Source organism: Hemicordylus capensis, chromosome 11, assembly GCF_027244095.1.
Source record: "Hemicordylus capensis ecotype Gifberg chromosome 11, rHemCap1.1.pri, whole genome shotgun sequence".
NCBI lineage: Eukaryota > Metazoa > Chordata > Lepidosauria > Squamata > Cordylidae > Hemicordylus > Hemicordylus capensis.
Window position 1 is genome coordinate 12,588,702 of NC_069667.1, and position 20,068 is coordinate 12,608,769.

Genomic DNA, 20,068 nt, shown 5'->3' on the forward strand with positions numbered 1-20,068 from the left:
CAAGAAAAGGAAATAAACTATTCCACAGTGTTGGTCACTAAGTCAGATAATTTTCTCAAGTCTCCATTGTCTGGCTCTTTAATTTTTGGTCTGACTTCCAGATACAAAACATTTTTTTGGTCAAGGCCAGCTCTAGCTGTGCTTTCAGATCCTTTTCAGTTGTTCTGCATCTTATCTGCACTTTGGGTCTTGCTTGTCCTTGGAGGATCTGTGAGCCTATATGGTTACTGTTTCTAGGCCAAGGAGAAGCTAGCAAGCTTCTTGCCTTCTCAAGGGCTCATTTATTATGGAAAACAATTTGTACAAGGTTACAACTTAGCAAGGTGGTGTTCAGTTGAATAGAGCCTGATAGACTGTGTGACTCTGGTGTGCTCAAGTCTTGTATGTGTGCTACCATTGCCAAGATGCTAGAAAATACAACATTGTCAGGATTTTCTGTGTTCACTTATAGCTTGCTCTCTCTTTTGTTAGAATGACTTCTGTTTTGTTTTCGGTGGCTTAATTCTAGCAATCTGGCTACGGACTCTTTTCACTGCCCCAGACACTGCTAGAGGTTTCACTAAACAAATGTGCTGGATGCATCAAATTAGTGACAGTTCCAATAGTCAGGGCAGTTTTAAAAAAGATATTTGGCAGTTTCACAGCAAAAATAAATTGACAACCTCAGCAACAATTTCTTTAAATATTTGTCATTTCTCTTGGCACCCCCCTAATCCTAAAATGATTATTACTGGAAATTGAGTTCATAGTATGAGTTCAAAAATCACACTGTGCAAATAATCATATTTTACTACAGAGTGCTACATGATATTCAAGAATTTATGCTATAATAATACAAATGAGGTTAGACTTTGTGCTAGACCCCAGGTTTCTGGAATTGCCAAATGAGAGCTGAACTGAAGTATTGCATATGTGCCTTAAACATTAATTTACATGCTATGCTAATGAAAGATCTTATCTAAATACATTTTCAGAAAACTGGTCAGACTTGCCTCTGGTTGTATTACAAGTTTTTTGTCTTAATATAATAGTTTTGAATGGCCCACTTCTATTAGAGGGACTCCTTGCAGTTAGGGGAAAGTTGTTCCTTTTATGCTGCAGATGTGAGGAAATAAGTTGAAACTTTAGTCCTCTATTGCATACAAAGTACAGTATTAAATACAACCTGATCTTATCCATGTGTACTTGGAAGTAAGTCCTACATCAGTTGATGGGATTTGACTCCCAGGTTAGCATGTGTACCTCTGAAGTTAGTAGCATTTAAGCAGCCTGTGTGCAGGATTGCAGCAGGCATATTTTATCCTTTCTCTGTTTATGTGTTCATAGAGTGTTGTTCCTAAGCACAGTAATTACTTAGCATTTTGCCATTATAGCTGTATGCACTTTGAAATATTTCAGTGATTGAATACTTAATCATGGTGTATATGCCATAGTAATTTAGGGAAATACTATAATAAAATTACATTATTGGTTATTGGTTATCTTTATGACAACAATGTGTTCCCTCTAGTGTGCTGGAAATTGGTGTTTGTGCTGAAAATTGTTTAAAATATAACACAGAAGCATTAGCAAAAGCTCTTAATTCTAGCCTTTTTCTTCTGTGAAAGGTGGTGTTAGGTTGGGGTTTTTTTTGTTTATATATTACAGGGTTAGCTTTCCTAATAGGTATTTCACACTTCTGGTAATAGTTACTGCCCTCTTGGAGCTAACAATCAGAATAAGCAGCGGGTAACAAAGTCTGGCTGGGGGGATCTCTGGGTGGTTATAGTTGTGCTGCCCTCCCCTTCACACTATTCTGTGATGAATTGCCCCATTTGCTAACCAGGGTCCTCCTTGGTTTGCATTTGAAGGGGTGACTCCATGTGAGTACCCTCTGCTGTAAAATGTAAGGGGGCTGGGGCTGTGTGGCTCAGTAGTAGAGAATCTATTTTGCATGCAGAGACGTCCTAGGCTCAATCACTGGCAGCATCTCCAAGTAGGGCTGGGAAATACTCCTGTGTGAAACCTTGGAGAACCACTTCCAGTCAGTGTAGACCAGGGATTCCCAACCTGTGGTACTCCTGATATTAGTTCAGCAATATCTGAACTATCACAGGTTGGGAACCCCTGGTGTAGACAATAATGAGCTAGATGGATAAATAGTCTGACTTGATATACAGCAACTTCTTATGTTCCTATGAGGTCTGTCTTCCACTTGAAGAACCATGAGTTTTAAACCGTTCTTCTTACCAGGAGTCTTCTAGCATGTTAAAGCTTACACAGAGTCTCTTTCCTCGATGTCTTTTTATTTGTACCTCGCTTCACTTTCAGTTTCCTTCCTGCCTTTCTTGCTGCTAGAAAGGCACTAGCTGTTTAGGACATCACTTGCAAGCCTACTGCAGGCATTACTGGATCATCTTACACTAAAGTGTGGACTCCTGTGTACGAATCCTGACACTTCACACCAAAATGTTAAAAAGTGTTTTTCGAAACATCAGCAGTTGCTTAAAACTTAAATATTTATATGTGAATTCTGTTGTATCTTATCTCTTCTTAGCTGCTGTTATGATATATTGAATTGTTGCTGTCCAGGCTTTTGTCTAGTATAAACAGGCTGAGAATAGTTTAAAATTCAAAAATTGTTTTAAAATTATCTCTGTAATGGGGTATATTCAGTTCCTGGTTATATGTTTACCCTGCTAACTTGGCAAAGCGGCACCTTTTAACGTGGTGATTCTCTTTATTTAGCAGGGGGATTTAAGTGGCCTTATTCCCCCCACCCCCAGCACAGTATCTCCAGTGACTGTTGCTGGTGTCTATCTTACATTTCTTTTAGATTGTGAGCGCTTTCGGGACAGGGATCCATCTTATTTATTTACTGTTTCTCTGTGTAAACTGCCCTGAGCCATTTTTGGAAGGGTGTTATACAAATTGAATTATCATCATCATCATCATCATTAATAATAATAACATAGAAATAGCAATGAAATATTTACTTGCACATATGGGAAAAATAAGAAAGTATTGAAGACAATTATTGGTTAACTTTGCATAGATTGGAATTCCTCTACCTTCAGTGCCAATCATATGCTGTCAGATCAGTAAGCGTTTTGCAAGTAGTTACCCTTTTGATATGTGGGTAAGGTTACAAAAACTGTCTGCTTCTTGATATTTTGAATATATGTTGAATGGTATCTTTTAAACTGGTGTTTTAGCAACCAATTTGTGCAAGTGTGGGTTGGATTCACTGGCATATTTTTGTTTTATAGATTATTAAGCTGACACATTAACACTATTTTCTTTTATTGTTTTGAAAAGTACATTTGTACATGGGAAATTGTGAACTTCAAAGAAGGAAGAAAATCAAATGCCAGAATCACACAATGGTCTGAAATAGAATTATTCAGCCATAATAAAAGGGATGTTTATTTAGGACAATGCTGTTGGATTTGGAGACAGCAAATATTGCCATGAATATGAATTGAACCTTGCTGTTTCTGTTGCTTTGGTCAGATCAATGCTTCTTTTGTGTGTTCTCATTGTTGAACTGGTGAGAAAGAGGAGTGCACCCTCAGATTATCAACTCAGTTCCTACATTCATTATGTGGTTGAAATCAATAATTCAGGTTCCTCCTTACAGTTGTCTTCCTTGCCTAGATTTATTTTGTGAAACTTGTTTTCATTTACTTAGGGTGTCCACTCACTAAATATAGACTACAATTTTGGCAAACTTTATCAGTGAAATTTGTGCTTCCCAAAGAATACCGTGTATGCACAAGTGTACTGTGAGGAATTCAAACTTCCTATTGTGTATTTGACTTTATTATCGTGTATTGCCAGTCTTAAAGACTACATTTTTGGAGGTTTACTTATGTGCTGTAGTTCTAGAGTTTATCTAGCTTCTTTGCAACTTGGATGATTACATATATCCAGTTTGAGGAAATGTTCTTAAATGAAAAGAACATCTTATTTATTTACTTTTTGATTTCAAGTAGTGACAGAGGTTTGGATATTCTAGAAAATTTTGAATTGGTAAACTTCTCCTTGCATCACCTCATTTGCATCTTCCCCTCCCTCAAAAAGTCTTATTTTTCCGGTGCCTTAAATAGATTGTGATCTGATTTGCCTTGTCGTTTGACCTATTTATACAGGTTAAAAAACCAAACACTTGCGCCATATTAATTTCCCCTCACTGTATCTCAAAAGTTTTCATGTAGCGGAGTAGAAATTTTAGAAATATTTTTTTCCATGGAAAAAATTAAGTATGGGGAAAACCTTGCAGTTGGGAACATGTTTTGTGGAAAACATTCCACCCCACATCTCTGGTAAGCACACTGGGCAGGTATGATCAGTATTTTCATTATTGTTTGCAGTTGGTGGCACTTGCATAAGAGTTGATTACTCTTATGGCTTGCAACAATGTGTGGATTGATTCTGAAAAGCATTACATTTTGGGAGCCTCTGGATGGGGCGGTTTATAAATGTAATAAATAAATAAATCTGAAAAGTGATGTTTGGTCTGAGATAGTTAATACATGCATTCAGGTCACTGCTATAAATTGGCAATCACAATTGCTTTATTGGTTAATACTAGCACTTTGAATTGAGCCCAGAGTCACAATGGAAACCAGTGTGACATTTATCAACACTAGTCCTGATTGTTCATTGTGGTAAATCCCTTTCTTATTGCTGTATTCTGGACTAATTATAGTTTGAGGGCACTTTTCAAAGGCAACTCCACATAAATGTTACAGTAGCGTAATCAGTATGTGACCAAAGCATGGGGAACTCTGGTGAAGTCTTCCTCCAGGAAGGTATACAGCTGGCGCATATGGCTAACTTGGTGAAAGGTGGTTTTTTTCTCTCCTTCCAGGCAGTATTTCCTTCTCTTAAATGAATCCATGGCAGGGTTTAACTTGCAAAATGCTGCTGGAGGAAAAGGCTTTAGCAAATAGGCGATTCTTTACCTCACTGGTTTATGGTGCCAGTACTCAGCAACTTCCAGTTATACATGGCTGGGGGCTACCTTCAGGCATAATGGCAAACCATGGTTTGCCACATGGAAAACTGATCTTTTCCCTTCACAAATGGGGAATGGGCAGGAGGGAGAATTTGAGCCCAGTTTGTGCACACAACAGCTAAGCATATTTTGCTGTTTTATCTGAATGCAGTCACAAGGAACCATAGAAAAGGAACCCTGTCTTCCCCATCAACAGCTCTTTGGAGAGATGCACTTGAAAAACCATCAATTTAAACTGGCAGGGCTGCAGAAATCCACTAGTCTTCGAGTCTGTGACAAGTGAAAAATGATGCCTGATGAGTGAAAAAAGTCCTGATGAACACTGTACCATCATAAGAACAGCCCTGCTGGATCAGGCTCAAGGTCCATCTAGTCCAGCATCCTGTTTCACACATGACAGTGGCCCACCAGATGCCTTCAAGAAGCACACAGGCAAGAGTTGAGGGCATGCCCCCGCTCCTGCCTTTACTCCCCTGCAAATGGTATTTAGTGGCATCTTGCCTCTGAGGCTGGAAGTGGCCTATAACCACCAGACTAGTAGTCATTGATAGATCTGTCCTCCATGAATTTGTCTAAGTCCCTTTTAAAGCCTGAGAGCTTGTCGAGTAAAATATTTACCTCCTGAGGGGTAGTATAGCTTGATGAGTAAAATATTTGGTCTGTCTGATAAACTGAGCCAACATTTCTTCACTCCTGTAAGTTGGAGTAATACAGATTTGTAAGTAGACATCAAACTTGATAACATTGTCGATGAACTTGACAAAAGTTCTTTTGTAAATCATTTGCAAAGGAACCAGATATCACAATCTAAAAACTTACTGTTTGTTTGTTTATATCCCACTCCTCTTCTGAGGAGCCCAGAGCAGTGTATGTGCTTTTGTATATCCACACAATAACCCTGTGAGGTAGGTTAGGCTGAGAGAGAAGTAACTGTCCCAGAGTCACCCAGTGTTTCATTGCTCAGTGGGGATTTGAGCTTGGGTCTCCCTGGCCCTAACTCTAACCATAATACCACATTGGCTCAAATACAAAGTCCTGAAAACTGTTGCCCCCAGACCTTCCTGTTGACCGCTCTGCTGCTTGTCCACCAGAGGAATTTTCTTTGGTATGTTGAATTAAAGGAAATTCTGCTGGTGGCTGGCAAGTGGCCTGGCGAACAGGTGAGGAGAGTTCTCCGTGGCATTGCAGATCAAAAGTGAAGAACTTAATAGTAATGCTGGATTGCTACCAAAATGAATCAATACATTATTCCAGGAGGATAGATCTATGTGTGTATTTATTTCATTTCAATTTTTATACCACCTTTCACAAAGCATCCCAAGGCAGTTTACAAAAGTTAAAATAAAATAAATCACATTTAAAACCTTAAAATAAGTTACAGTAAAAACCGTAAAACACACCAAAAAAAAAAACCACCATAAAAAAGACAACAGGATTGCTGAGAGACCTGGCGGCCCCTCGGGGGTAAAAGCCTGAACAAATAAAAAGGTCTTTAGTTGTTGGTTTTAAAACAAAAAAGCAGCCAGAGATGTCAAAAAATATTCATTCACTGGGAGAGCATACCAGAGCTTGGGGACACCAACAGAGAAGGCCCTGTCCCACATGCATGATAATTCAGCCTCTCTCAATGTTGGTGCATGGAGCAAAGGCCCCCTGACGATCTTGTTGGGTGGGCAGAAACCTTTGGAAGCAGGCGGTCTTTCACGTATCCAGGACCCAAACCAACTAGCACTTTGAATTGGATCTGGAAACAAGTTGGCAGCCAGTGCAGCTCTTTCAAAATAGGTGTCATTTGGTCCAAGTGAACAGTTCCAGAGAGAACCCTGGCAGCTGCATTTTGCACCAACTGAACCTTCTGAATATTCTTCAAGGGCATCCCCATGTAAAGCACATTGCAGTAATCCAGCCATGACGTGACTAAGGCATGGATAACCCTGTCCAGATCTGCATTCTTGAGAAAGGGACATAGCTGGAGTACTAGCTAAAGCTGTGCAAAGGCACTCCTGGCCACCACCTCTCCTGAGCATCTAAAAGCAGAGCCGGGTCCAGCAACACCCTCAAACACATTTGCTCTTTCAAAGGGAGTGCAACCCCATCCAGAGCTGGTTGAAACATCTTACCCTGATTGGCTTTTCTGCTGACCAGTAGCACCTCTGTCTTGTCTGGACTTAAGCTCAGTTTGCTAGCGAACATCCAGCCCATCACCACTTCCAGCCCCAGATGCAGTACATCCACTTCTTCACTAGGATCTGATGTCAGGAAAAGCTAGAGCTGAGTGTCCTCTGCATATTAATGACACTTCAGTCCAAACCCCCTGATGACCTCTTGCAGCACTTTCATGTAAACAGCATGGGGGACAACCCTGAGCCTTGCAGGACCCCATAGGCCAAAGGCCAAGGAGTCAAGCAACACCTTCTGGAACCTCCCCCTGCCCTGCAAGAAAGGACCAGAACTACTCTAATGCAGCATCCCTGATCCCTATACCTGAGAGGCGGCCCAGAAGGATACCATGGGCATCAAATGCTCCTGGGAGGTCCAGCAGAACCAACAAGGACACACACTCCCCCTATCTAGTTCCCGTCATAGGTAATCCACCAGGGCGGTCAAGGCAGTTTCAGTCCCAAGCCCAGGGCGAAAACCAGATTGGAAAGGGTCTAGGTAATCTAGATGTATCTGTCTCTTGTCTCTAAACAAACATTTGTAGTACAAAAGGCATGTGGACTGCATGGCCAAAGGTTTTGGATTGTGACCCTGGGCTCTATAAAGGGTCTATCAAGCTGCAAATCAATAAATTTAAATTATTTAATTTGTCTGCTTCTTCAGGAAACAAACGAACTTCAAACAGGAAATTTTGATTTAAATCAATCCACCCTCTAAAATGACTAACCTAGATATGTGTGTGGGCAGTGAAGCTAATGAGAAATTGTTGTGGGCTAGTAAATTCTGTATGCTTTTCAAATATGATGTATTCTGTAAAAACAATGCATTTCTCCATGTGGCATTCTCTTTGTTTGCCATGGGATTTTATAGTTGTTGCAATGTGCGTTTAAAATATTGCAAATTGTAGTCTCTAATTTCACATAAATTTTAGCATTAGCTGGACTTTCACATCTCTTTGTCTAGAACAAGTTTTAAAATGTTGGCCACATTTATTTATTTTATGTATATACTGCCTGACTCCAGAGGCTCTGGATTACCTTGATTTGTGTAATTATCTAGTTCTGGCATGCAGAGCATTACTCTTTGGGAGATCTGCACTGCTAATTTTTACTGAGAGAAAATATTTTTCACTTAATGTTTCTGAGCTGTCTGCCTTCCTTATTGATTTCTACTAGCCCCTTGTTAATCATCCCATTGAGAAGGATTTGCCTTAACTGTTCAGTTTGGTAGCATGTGTATTACCAAGGTTACCAGGGACCCACAAATTTAGGCTTAGGTCACTAGTTGGCTGTTACTTGTGGTCACCACCAATCCCCTCTTTCCCCTTGGACCCTTTTCTGGCACACAGGAGAGAAGTGATTCTGTCCTTTGCACCAGTAGATGGTAAGAAACAGGAGGGACCTTCTTCTACTGCTCAGAAGGGATTCCTGTTCTTTCTAACCTTCTCAAATGTGGCACTGGAAATGAGACCTCTGGGGAGGAGATCTGTGTGGTGCTGGGTGTCCTACCTGCCTGGGAGCATGTGCTACTGGCTAGCTGGCAAGTGGATTTGTAGATGCCAGGAGGCTACAATTCCAAAACTAATCATCGAGGTTCGCTTGTTCTGCCAGAGCAAATTCCATGTCTATAGAATAGATTTTTTTTTTAAAGGTAGATTATTTTTCTTGATAAGCTGCTTCATCTTAAGTGGCGCAGTGGGGAAATGCTTGACTAGCAAGCAGAAGGTTGCCGGATTGAATCTCCACCGGTACTAAATCAGGCAGCAGCGACATAGGAAGATGCTGAAAGGCATCATCTCATACTGTGCAGGAGGAATCAGTGGTAAACCCTGCCTGTATTCTACCAAAGACAACCACAGGGCTTTGTGTGCACCAGGAGTCAAAATTGACTTGACGGCACACTTTACCTTACTTGCAGGACAAGGTAGACTGGCAGCTGCAGGAAGTTACTTGATTCTAGGAAACGCTGAATTGCCTTATGTGAGAGGTGCAGTTAGCTTTTCAGACTTGCCATTTTATTGATAGCAACCACTTCATCTGCTCTTCATTGTGTTTGAGTACTGTTTCAAGGCTATATTGAAATAAGGTGGACTTGCTTTACAAGAGAACTCTGCCTTGTCTCCGCTGATTAATAGTTTTAACCAGTTTTTGATATTGTCATACTAAGGCAACTGCAACAGCCAACATTCTTATAAAAGTCAGATGCAGTGCCTTTTTTTTTTTTTAAAGGAACTAACTTCCCTTGACTTTTATTGGAGGCATTCCAAACCATCAGTAGTGGTTGTAGTAGACAAAGCATAGTGCATCTTAGTTGAGCAGAGCTGTTAAAATTGAAGGCCACACCAAATGTTGGTTCCCAAGAATGTCTTTTCCTTGTAATGCCGGAGCTGGAAGGTATTTGCTGGGAAGAACCAGAGGGTTCAAGGGAGAGGGTTAAGCACCCCTTTGCAACTGGCTTCAGTAAAGTCGTGTTGCCTCAGTAAACATGTGGTGAGGCCATGTGTTTTGGCCTTTAATCTCTCTAACCCAGAGGTTCACAACTCTTGCTCTCCAGATGTTGGACTACAACTCCCATCATTCCCAGCCACAGTGGCTAGTAGTTGGGGATGATGGGAGCTGTAGTCCCACAGGGCCAAAGGAGGGCTGAAGTTGCGCAGCCCTGCCCTAAGCAGATGTAGCCTTCCTAGGGAGTGGCAGCAGACTATGACTCTTCCCCTCCTTGTCATCTCCAGTCAGCTGGGGCCTCCTCAGCAGGTACCTGACCATGATGGCAGGAACATAGGAAGCTGCCTTACTGAGTCAGACCCTTGGTCCATCTAGCTCAGTATTGTCTGCACTGACTGGCAGTGGCTCCAAGGTTTCAGGCAGGAGTCTTTCCCAGCCCTGGGAAAACCCGGAGAATCCCAGAGATTGAACCTGGGACCTTCTGCATGCGAAGCAGCTGCTCTGCCACTGAACCACAACTGCTGATATTGGGCCTGAGTCCAAAATGAGCTAATTGGGGGAAAGTCCCAGTTCTGTGTGCGCTTTCCAATGGAAGCAATTTTTTCAAGTAAATGTGTTCATTATTGGTAAAACACCACAATTTTCTGTGGAAAAGGTTTATTTAACATAAGCCATGACATCTCTCTGTATAGGTTGTTGCTGTTGATTCTCCTGTATAATCTAAATCCACTTTCATTCATGTAAGAATTACTTCTTGGCAAATTGCACAGATGTTTGTAGAAATGGTTCTATTAAATGAACAGTTCTGCTTCTAGTTTGGTGAGGGTGGCCATCTACTCTGACCAGTATTTAAGCGACATAAATCTATTCGCAGAATACTCGTTTCCCAAGATCTTTTGTTGGGTAGCTATATGTGTTGTTACACAGGCCGTATAGGAGGGTGGAGAGGTTGTGCTAATGAGTAGTTACTGATCTGTATGGTAATTAATATAGCAAAATGAATAATTATCTTTACCTTCTTTACCAGGTTTTTCTAGTTATAATTAAAATGTTTTGCATGTTGAGGCAAGTTCTTATCCTTGTTTTTAATGATCAACTGTTTAATCAAAACAAGTAGAAAAATAGGATTTATTTCTTATAACAACCAATCTATTTGTAGCTAAACAGATCCTCTCAGGATAATTGTCTAAAACAGGTGGTCTCTGGCTCATGGACCACCAGTAGGCTATGAGCTCCATCCAGGTGGTGTCCAGAAAGGTTGTGGAACTGTTGAGAATATCTGTTGCTTGCCCTGCACTTGGTTTTTGTGTGCACACTGTGTTTTTAGATTTGTAGAACAAAAACAATTTATTAAGTGGTTCACCAAGGTGCCAAGGAATTTTCAAGTGGTCTGCACAGAGTGCGCAAAAAAAAAAGAAGTTTAAGCATCTCTCTGATCTAAAACCACTAATCATTCAGTCAATATGCCTTTTTTGAATTTACATCTGCTTAAAAGAGCAATTATGAAATTACAGATGCCTCTCTTCATTCTGCCTATACACATGTAAGGGTGCTAGGTAAGATCAGGAGTTTGAAGAAGAAGAATACCCAGAGTTTTCCACAGGGGAAGGGCTGGTGGCTACTGGGCAGAACAGTTTTTCTTTGTCATAGAGAAACGCATCTTGCTGTTTAAATATGCATTATTTGACCCTTTGTGACATTTTCTAGAGCTTGACTACAAAATTCAGTGGCAGGGCCTGCAAGAGAGGAACATAGGAAGCTGCCTTATACCAAGTCAGAGCGCTGTTCCATCTAGCTCAGTATTGTCTACATTGACTGGCAGTGGCTCTCTGAGGCTTCAGATCAGCCCTATCTGGAGATGCTGCCAGGGAGTGAACCTAGGACCTCCTGCATGCAAGCCTGCAGATGCACTTCCACTGAGCTACAACCCTGTTCCCTTGGGGGAATATCTTACAGCAGACAGTGCACATGTAGTCACCCATCCAAATGCAAACCAGGACACATTTTGGGCAGAAGTCTTTCCCTACTATCCCTATCTGGAGATGCCAGGGATGAACCTGGGACCTTCTGCTTGGAAAGCATATGCTGTACCACTGAGCTATGGCCCCATCCCCAAAGTACACCTCCCTGGCAGATTCATGTGGATAACCTTTTTCTGTTTAATCATATTGCTACTTTCTTTCTGCAGCTGAATGGCATTAAAATGGTGGATGAACCTATGGAGGAGGGAGAACCATATTCCTATGAGGTAAGTATATTTGCAATAGTTCATAATTAATCCCCCTCAAAATAGTTTAAAATCGTCTTATGTGATTTACTTGGGTTGACTTGTGCACTAATTGAGCAATCAAACTAGCAGGAACCTGGAGGATAAAATGGAAGGTAACAGAGAAGCAAGGAAAACTCACCCTGCTCTTACAGTCTAGAGCAGGCCTGCTCAACTTAGGCCCTCCAGCTGTTTTTGGACTACAACTCCCATAATCCCCAGCCACAGTGCTGGAGGGCCGAAGTTGAGCAGCCCTGGTCTAGAGTTTGGGAAGCCTTCCTGCTTGTCCATGCTTACTACAGCACCTACAGGGAGAGACAATTAAGTCTAGGCAAGTACCCCCAAAAGTGTGCAAGTTTGCCTGAAATAGTGTAGGCATTGCCAAGGTTTTCAATATTAATATACAGGGCTGCAGAAATCCACTAGTCTACTACTACTATTATTATTATTACATGTATCCTCCTCCAAGGAGCCCAGAGCGGTACTTAATACTTAAGTTTCTCCTCACAACAACCTTGTGAAGTAGGTTAGGCTGAGAGAGAAGTGACTAGCCCAGAGTCACTCAGCAAGTATCATGGCTGAATGGGGATTTGAACTTGGGTCTCCCCGGTCCTAGTCCAGCACTCTATCCACTACACCATGCTGGCTCCATACTAGTCTGTGATGAGTGAAAAATGATGTCTGACGAGTGGAAGAAGTCCTGATGAGCACTGTACTAACATAGCTTGACTAGGAAAATATTTTGTCTGCCTGATAAACTGAGCCAACATTTCTTCATCACTGTTAATATTTGCAGATGAAGCTGTGGTTGAGTGAATTGCTGTTGTATTGCATACATGTATCTTATTGGTGTTGTAGTTGGATCTGATGCTTGTTTGTGTTTTCAAGAAGGGCAGCTTCTTATCACTAAAAGCTGGCATAAACAATTCATTTTGCTTGAGTGCAAAAGTGCAACTGATTTCAAATTACTAATCTTAGTGTAATTGAAAACTGTTTTACAAAGTCCTGAAAGTTAGTAGCCCACATTTTTTTTAACAGCTTGTCTATTGTGTCTGCGTTTGTTATTTGTGACCTTAAAACTCCAGCTCCAGCTTTTATTGATATACACTTCATATCCAAGCATGGATGTTGAATATTCCCAATTTTTCTTCCGTTTGGCAATGTTTCTAGTATTGCATTTTGGTAATGAAACTTCTGGCATAGAATATGAGCTTGTGTGATGGCACAGAGTGTTGCTTCTTAGCACTCCAACTATTTGGGGAGCAAAGAATGCTTGCAGGGCAACAGTTGTGAGGGGAGCATGAAGTTGTTAGTCTGAGATTTATGTATTATGCTGTTATCGCACCCTTGTTCTTAGGAGCTCTGGGCAGCATGCATGATCTCTCTCCTTTATCCCCAGGACAACCCTGTGAGGTAAGTTACACTGAGGAAAATGTGACTGGCCCAGCGTCACTCAGTGAGCTTCATGGCTGAATGGTGCAGACTAGGGTATGGACTAAAAAACAGGAAATCCCTGCGAGAAGGGTAAGGCAGGGCTGCACAACTTTGGCCCTCCTAAAGGTGTTGGACTACAACTTCCATCATCTGTCACTATTAGGCACTTGGGCAGAGGATGTTGGGAGTTGTAGGCCATAAATAGCTGGACAGCTGAAATTGTGCAGCCCTGGGGTAGGGTGAAGAAGGAGGCCATGAGTTGGAAGACTGGAACGAGAGAGTGCTTTGAAGGGACTTGACATCGCAAGTGGGGTGGCTCTAAGCTTGGTTCTTCTCTCTTAAAAAGTCAGGGGGAAGCGGAGGAGGAAAGTTCAGTACTGCAGGCCTTCATGACTACCCACTGCTAATCTAGGCAGCCTTCTGGGTGACACCCACCTGATCTTCACCTATCCTTCAAAGGTTTCAGATTGTAGCACTGATTAAAGGGCTGAAGTGTTGCAACTTGAAGGAACTCGCACATGCAGGTCAGGCTTGTAGTTTTACATGATTGAGCTGTAGAAACGGGAAGTGAGTAGAAAGAGAAGGGACATCTGTGAGCGAAAGAGCCAAAGGGGCAGAGAGGGCTGAATCAGAAGGGAAAAGAAACGGATTGAGAACACTATAGAAGTGGCCCAGCACCTGTTTACTCTCCCAGATAGTTATGCTCTGCTTCTGTCACTCCTGCCCACGCTAAACAGCTGTTGAGTTTCCAAGTTCTGTGCAGTTTCTTTCTTCTGGTATGGGGCATGGTGGCTGCTTAAGATTTAGAATTCATGGGATGTAGCCCTTCACACTAAGGGAATATACTGAAGAATATAACTGAATTAACACGAGTCTGTGGTTATTCAGAATTTGTGTTGTAGCAGAAAATTATGTAACTTCCACGGCAGCAGCATGAAGAACCAGTTTATTTGTCAAGTTCCTAGTTAATGACTATTGTATCAGTTTCCACAGAAACCAATTGTGATGTCAGGGAATTGTGACTTAAGGTGGGTGAGGAGCATAGAAGCAGAAGATCTTCTCAAAATTGTCTGTTCGTCCAAATGCTCAGTTTAAAGCAGCACTTTAAGGCAACAGCTCAAATTAAAATAACAGCAGCCCTGTTGAATATTTTGGTGCCTTGTTTGTGGTGTCAATAGCTATTAAAAAACTTAGGGCTGAATGATATATGGCTTCTAGTCTTCTGTTCCCCCCCTCCCCCCGCCATCACTAGGCAACTTGAACGCTAGCATTTTTAAACTCCTTTTTTTCTAAGAGAAGGATGCATTTTTAATATGCATGAGATCAGTACTTAGATGCTTTCTAATCTTGTGTGAGAGGCAGAATGAGGCTCTGACGTAAGTGTGTTTGTACACTGGGAATATTGAGCTAGGAATGTTTATCTGTAGTTCTTGGTTGTAGGAAGCCAACTTGGTACTTAAAAAACAAAGAAGGTTTGTTCTTGCGCATCTTAAATGCATCAGATTGTAAAAAATATTTTAGCTCCTGTACCTCCCCTGTCACCATGAGGAACCAGAGGCAATTTAGCAATTATTAAGGGATCTGAAATGTGTTCTGCATATTGTCGTGATAACATGCTTTGCAGAGAAATAACGCCATCTTGAAAGGTAGTCAGCAAATGCAAGTATAATTCATTTTGATAGACAGGTTTATTCCCCATAAGTTGTGTATCAGGTTTTTAGCTTCCACAGTTCCTCGGGTGTTTTATTTAGAGGCCTAGCTCAACGAAACTGTTCTTGTCCTGCTTAGTCACACTGAAATTCAGTAGGCCCATATAATTTAGTGTGTAGGACTCTGTGAGATACCCCAAACATCTACACTGTACATCTGACTTTATTGCACATGTTGTGAATGTACAACTGTCTTTGTTCTTGCTTTTGTACTTATTTGGAAGTATTTGGATACATGAAAAAGATGGGCTGAATAGCTCTCATTTTCTTCTGGAAACATTTTGGCAGTAAGCTGCAGGAGTGAGAGGTATGTTTAGATTGCTAGACAGAGATAACCTTGCAGAAGAAATCCTATAATACTGCTACCATCAAGATTCTGTCTTTGGGTAATCTTTTGTCATGAAAGTTCCCAAAGCAGTTTGCACACACACACACAACTTCTAACACCACAAAACAAACGGAAGGAACATTGTGAGGCAAGGGGGATTCTTTGTACTTAAGGAAACGTGGAACAAATTTCAGTTGAATTGATACATATTAGCTGAAAATCAAGGGAAATGCTGCATTTACAAGCACAATGCCTACTCAGTTTATAACCCTGGTTGGGTTCCTTCATATATTCATTCATTCATTCATTCATTCATACATTCATTCGATTTCTACACCGCCCTTCCAAAAATGGCTCAGGGCGTTTTACACAGAAAAATAATAAATAAATAAGATGGCTCCCTGTCCCCAAAGGGCTCACAAACTAAAAAGAAACATAAGATAGACACCAGCAACAGTCACTGGAGGTACTGTGCTGGGGGTATATATGGCTTTCACCTGATTCTGTACAGTGCTATCCAAGCCAAGAGGACACCCATAATAGGCAAAGTGATCGTGTGTGTGTGTGTGTGTGTGTGTGTGTGTTTATGTGTGTGGCTACAAAGCCTACAATTCCTTTACTTCAAACCTAAATATATTTGCACTGGACAATCTGTTGCCAATGCTAGGACAAGACCCTTCATTTTCTGTGTAACACCATGATCCCTAATATAGAATTGTTACAATGGCTGGTATGCTGTACCTTGAGCATTTATTTGCTTGTGCAGCAGTTTCTAGGGCACAGAGTATTCTGAAAGCAGATTCAAGCAGGTGAGACTGCTTAAAAATGATAAAAGCTGTGCTTTGGACATCCACTGTGGGGGGTTGAATGGTGGGAGTTGTCCTCCCAACTGCTTGACTGAAGGCTGTGAAGGCAACCCTTGCTTCGTACTGTTGTGGAGTATTCCTGGCCTCCCCTGCTTGGCTTCCCGGCATTCTCCCTGCCCGTCCGGCTTCCCTCGCACCGGTCATAGGTCAGAAGTTGGAAAGCCCCCACTGCCATATTGCCTGGGGTGGTTGCCTCACAGATGGCTGCCTCCCAGTGAGGTTGGGGGGAGTGGCACTGTCGAGGCTTCCAGTATTTCTGATGGCCCAGACCTAGTTAATATAATTCTAAAATAGTTTTTAAATTGTATTGTATTGTATTTTGTACCCTTCCACACACCCCACACACACTTATTGGTCTGTTATGGTTTAATGTGTTATGTGTTTTTGTTTCATGTTTGAATGCTGTGTTGTGAGCCACTCAAAGAACAATTGTTATGGGATGGCTTACAAATAAAGTGGTGGTGTTATTTGTTCCTGGGAGTAAAGGGCTTTGTGCAGTTGCCAGCTCTGGGACCAGGGAATGGATAATTGTATTTGTGTAGAGCATCTGCTTTCAGTGCATAGATGAAGAGAGCTGATCGTGTGGTAGTGAGCATGAATTGTTCCCTTTGCTAAGCAGGATCTGTCTTGCTTTGCATTTGGATGGGAGGCTACATGCTGTAAGATATTCCCCTTAAGGAATGGAGCCATAACTCAGTGGAAGAGCATCTACTTTGCATGCAGAAGGTCGCAGGTTAACTCCCTGGCCAGGTAGGACTGGGAGAAACCTTAGAGAGCTGCTAGCAGTCAGTGTGGACAACAGTGAGTGAGATGAACCAATGGTCTGACTCTGTATTAAAGAACTTTCTATGTTCCTAAGTAAGTGCAACTTCCTGCCCCGAGAATGTTTGGGCAAGGGTGCTGGCTTCCCTCACACCCTCTTGACACAAGCCTGCTTTCAGTGACAAAGACAAGCTGTCTCCACTAAAGGAACATGGTGGGAAAGCACATTGGCTCCCATATGAATTCTCCCCCTGCTTGTTGGGTAATTTGTAATCACTCTACTTGGATTCCAATACATTTTGTGACAAAGAAGTCTGTCTACCAGTTTTAGTTCTAGTTTTGCCTTTTTAGAAAGGCTTATGGCTAACAGCTTGGCCTCAAGATTCCAAGAGTGTGTGTGTGTGAAGCCATATAATTAAGAAAAGGGATGTATGTGCCTAAAGTGTAAGTCTTCAGGTGGGGGCTTTATGTATGTGCTTTTTAATGATTTGGTTGTGTGTTCATAAATACTACATTTTGAATAAGCACTCATATTGCCATTCACAAAGAGCAATGTATACATAAAAAGGTATTTATTTCAGTGGCTGATTCTTGTTTGAATAGGATGAAGGAAGTGTGAAAGAGATACCTATTACTCATCATGTAAAGGAAGGATGCGAAAAGGCAGATCCTGCACAATTTGAATTACTTAAAGTCCTAGGTCAAGGATCGTTTGGAAAGGTAAGACAAAAGTAGTAGTGCTTCATTTGAATATTTTTATTGCATATCAATTTCTCTTGTTGTCCATAGAAATCAGTTTTATAGATGCTTAATTCCTTTTATTACTCTCCAGTGTCTTGTAGTGTTATGATTATAATAGTTTTCCCACATACAATTCTCACTCTAGACAACCTGAAGATAGCTGTATAAAATCCTAATTATGCCATCTTTAGCTAGAACTTGTTTACTGGATCATTCTCTGAACAATGACATTCACAAGTTAAGTTTTAGCAAAGAACCATAACTACTGTAAATCATATACACTTAGGCTTTGTGGAGGAATTTGCACCTTATCCAAATGGTGACACATTTCTTATGAACACCATCACATTGATGTAAATGAAGGTCATTCTAGGAAAGCAAACTTACATTTTAAATAGCTAAAGCCAATCTTGGTAATAACTAATAACTATTCAATGTACACTAGTCCCACTGAAATGAATGGGACTTCATTCAGGTCGTGGCTAACTTGTCGTGGTGAGTTGGCTAATTTACTCTGGAAACTGCCCTATATGTCCTTGCTCTAGGGATGTTGGTCTGGTTCATTTTGAGACCAGACTTGAACCAGACTGGGCATGTTCAGTTTTGCATACCCCCCAACACCCCATGGCTCATCTTAAGCCAAACCAGGCCCTGTTTGGCTCAAGGGCGAACCATCAAACAGGCCCGATTACTTAACCTTGAACCAGTTTGCGCATCCCTACCTTGTTCTTTGCTGGTTTACACAACTCTTTGGCCCTCTCCCTCGGCCTTCTCTCACAAAACATCTGACTTCCTTGAGAGTTCTTTCGCCATTTTCTGAGGAATAGTACACTATCTTTTGGGTGGAAGCCGAAAGATGAAAAAGGCATGCTTTATTTGTTGAGAGTAAGTGATTAGCTAAAATAATTGAAAAGCTATGAAAGTGTCCTTTAAACATATGTGTGTTCATCTGTTGCACTATTGCTGAAACATTAAAATATGTGAGTTTTCCGAGTATGTTGCTAGACTCACCAGAACAGAACTTAAAGATGTTACTTCATATTTGCTTTTTCTGTAGCGGTTTCATCAATCATAATAATATTTACAGATCTTACTGTTGCACTGCATTACATTCAGAATTGTCAACAAGAGTACAAATATGTTCATGTGATGATGGAAGCATTTCTATACCTATTTCTAAATTAGACATAATAGACATACTGTTGGTTGTATCTTTTATTGACAGACTTGATGCTGCTTGATTATCTAGTTGTGTTAGATCAGAGCATTCCACAAGGACGTATGCCCCTCCTTAACTTCCTTGTATATGTTCCTTCTCCCTCTACTTTTAGAGTTAACCATGGTGCAGTGTTAAGTCCACATTAGCATTTTCGCTAATGTTTAGGTCCAAGATACATTTTGCAGCTTCTGTTAGAAATGAGTTTGCAAACTGATTTGATCAAAAACACCTAGGCCTAGTGCTGCACATGGTTGGCTTCAAAATTGAAAGGGGTGTTTGCATACAAGAGGAGAAGAGAAATCTGAAAGCCTTTGGGATGTTGCAAATCTCCTAAGTGTGGTTAGGCTGGGCATCTGCATGAGGCCTTAAATTAGTGAATGAAGAGGGTTGGTATCAGTGTGCCCTGTAAGAGGGATTCCCAGATGTTGTTGACTGCAACTCCGTAACCCTGTCAAAGACCATTGCAGCCAGTGTTCCCTCTAACAGGGATTCCAAGATGTTGACTACAACTCACAGAATCCCCAAGCAAAAGCCATTGCAGCTGGAGATTCTGGGCGTTGTAGTAAACAACATCTGGAAATCCCTGTTAGAAGGAACACTGATTGCAGCTGGGGATGATGGGAATTGTAGTCAACATCTGGGGATCCCTCTTAAAGGGAGCACTGGTTGGAATCCCTGGGAAGATTTCGAGAGGCACAGACAGCTGCAGAGGGAAGGAGAGATTGCGAGAAGTCACCCCTGCCCTCTCATGAACAGAAAACCCTGGTGCATCAAAGGTGAGTTAGTCTGGATGTCATTCAGAAAGTGTTATGCGAACTTTGAATAGTATGGTTCTCAAACAGGGGGTCAGGACCTCTTCCAGGAGGTCTCAAGTAACTTTAAAAGGGGTCGGGAGGGAGCTGTTGGGAGACAGGGGCCTTACCTAATGTCTTAGAGGTGTGGGGACAGTCAGGGATAATAGAAGATAGACTGGAACTGACAACGACCCAGTCCCTACACCTTGCAAAGCTGAAGGCAGACACAACAGAGTAGCTAGCTACTTTGGCAAGCCGAAAGATGCTCTTTTCAGGAGACAAATTCTAGCAAGCAGCTTTGTGGGATGGAGGTCATGTAGCTTTATATATTTTAGGGGGTCACAGT

General features: G+C 41.5%; 1 protein-coding gene across 1 annotated transcript in view; it reads left to right on the plus strand.

Annotated features, from left to right (window-relative positions):
- Nucleotides 1–20,068, plus strand: part of RPS6KA6 (ribosomal protein S6 kinase A6) — a 57,703-nt gene that overhangs the window by 2,792 nt on the left and 34,843 nt on the right. Inside the window, exons 2-3 of the mRNA XM_053274276.1 lie at nucleotides 11,792–11,851; nucleotides 17,572–17,688. Coding sequence (XP_053130251.1) covers nucleotides 11,792–11,851; nucleotides 17,572–17,688 — 177 coding nt within the window. The remainder of the gene's footprint in view (nucleotides 1–11,791; nucleotides 11,852–17,571; nucleotides 17,689–20,068) is intronic.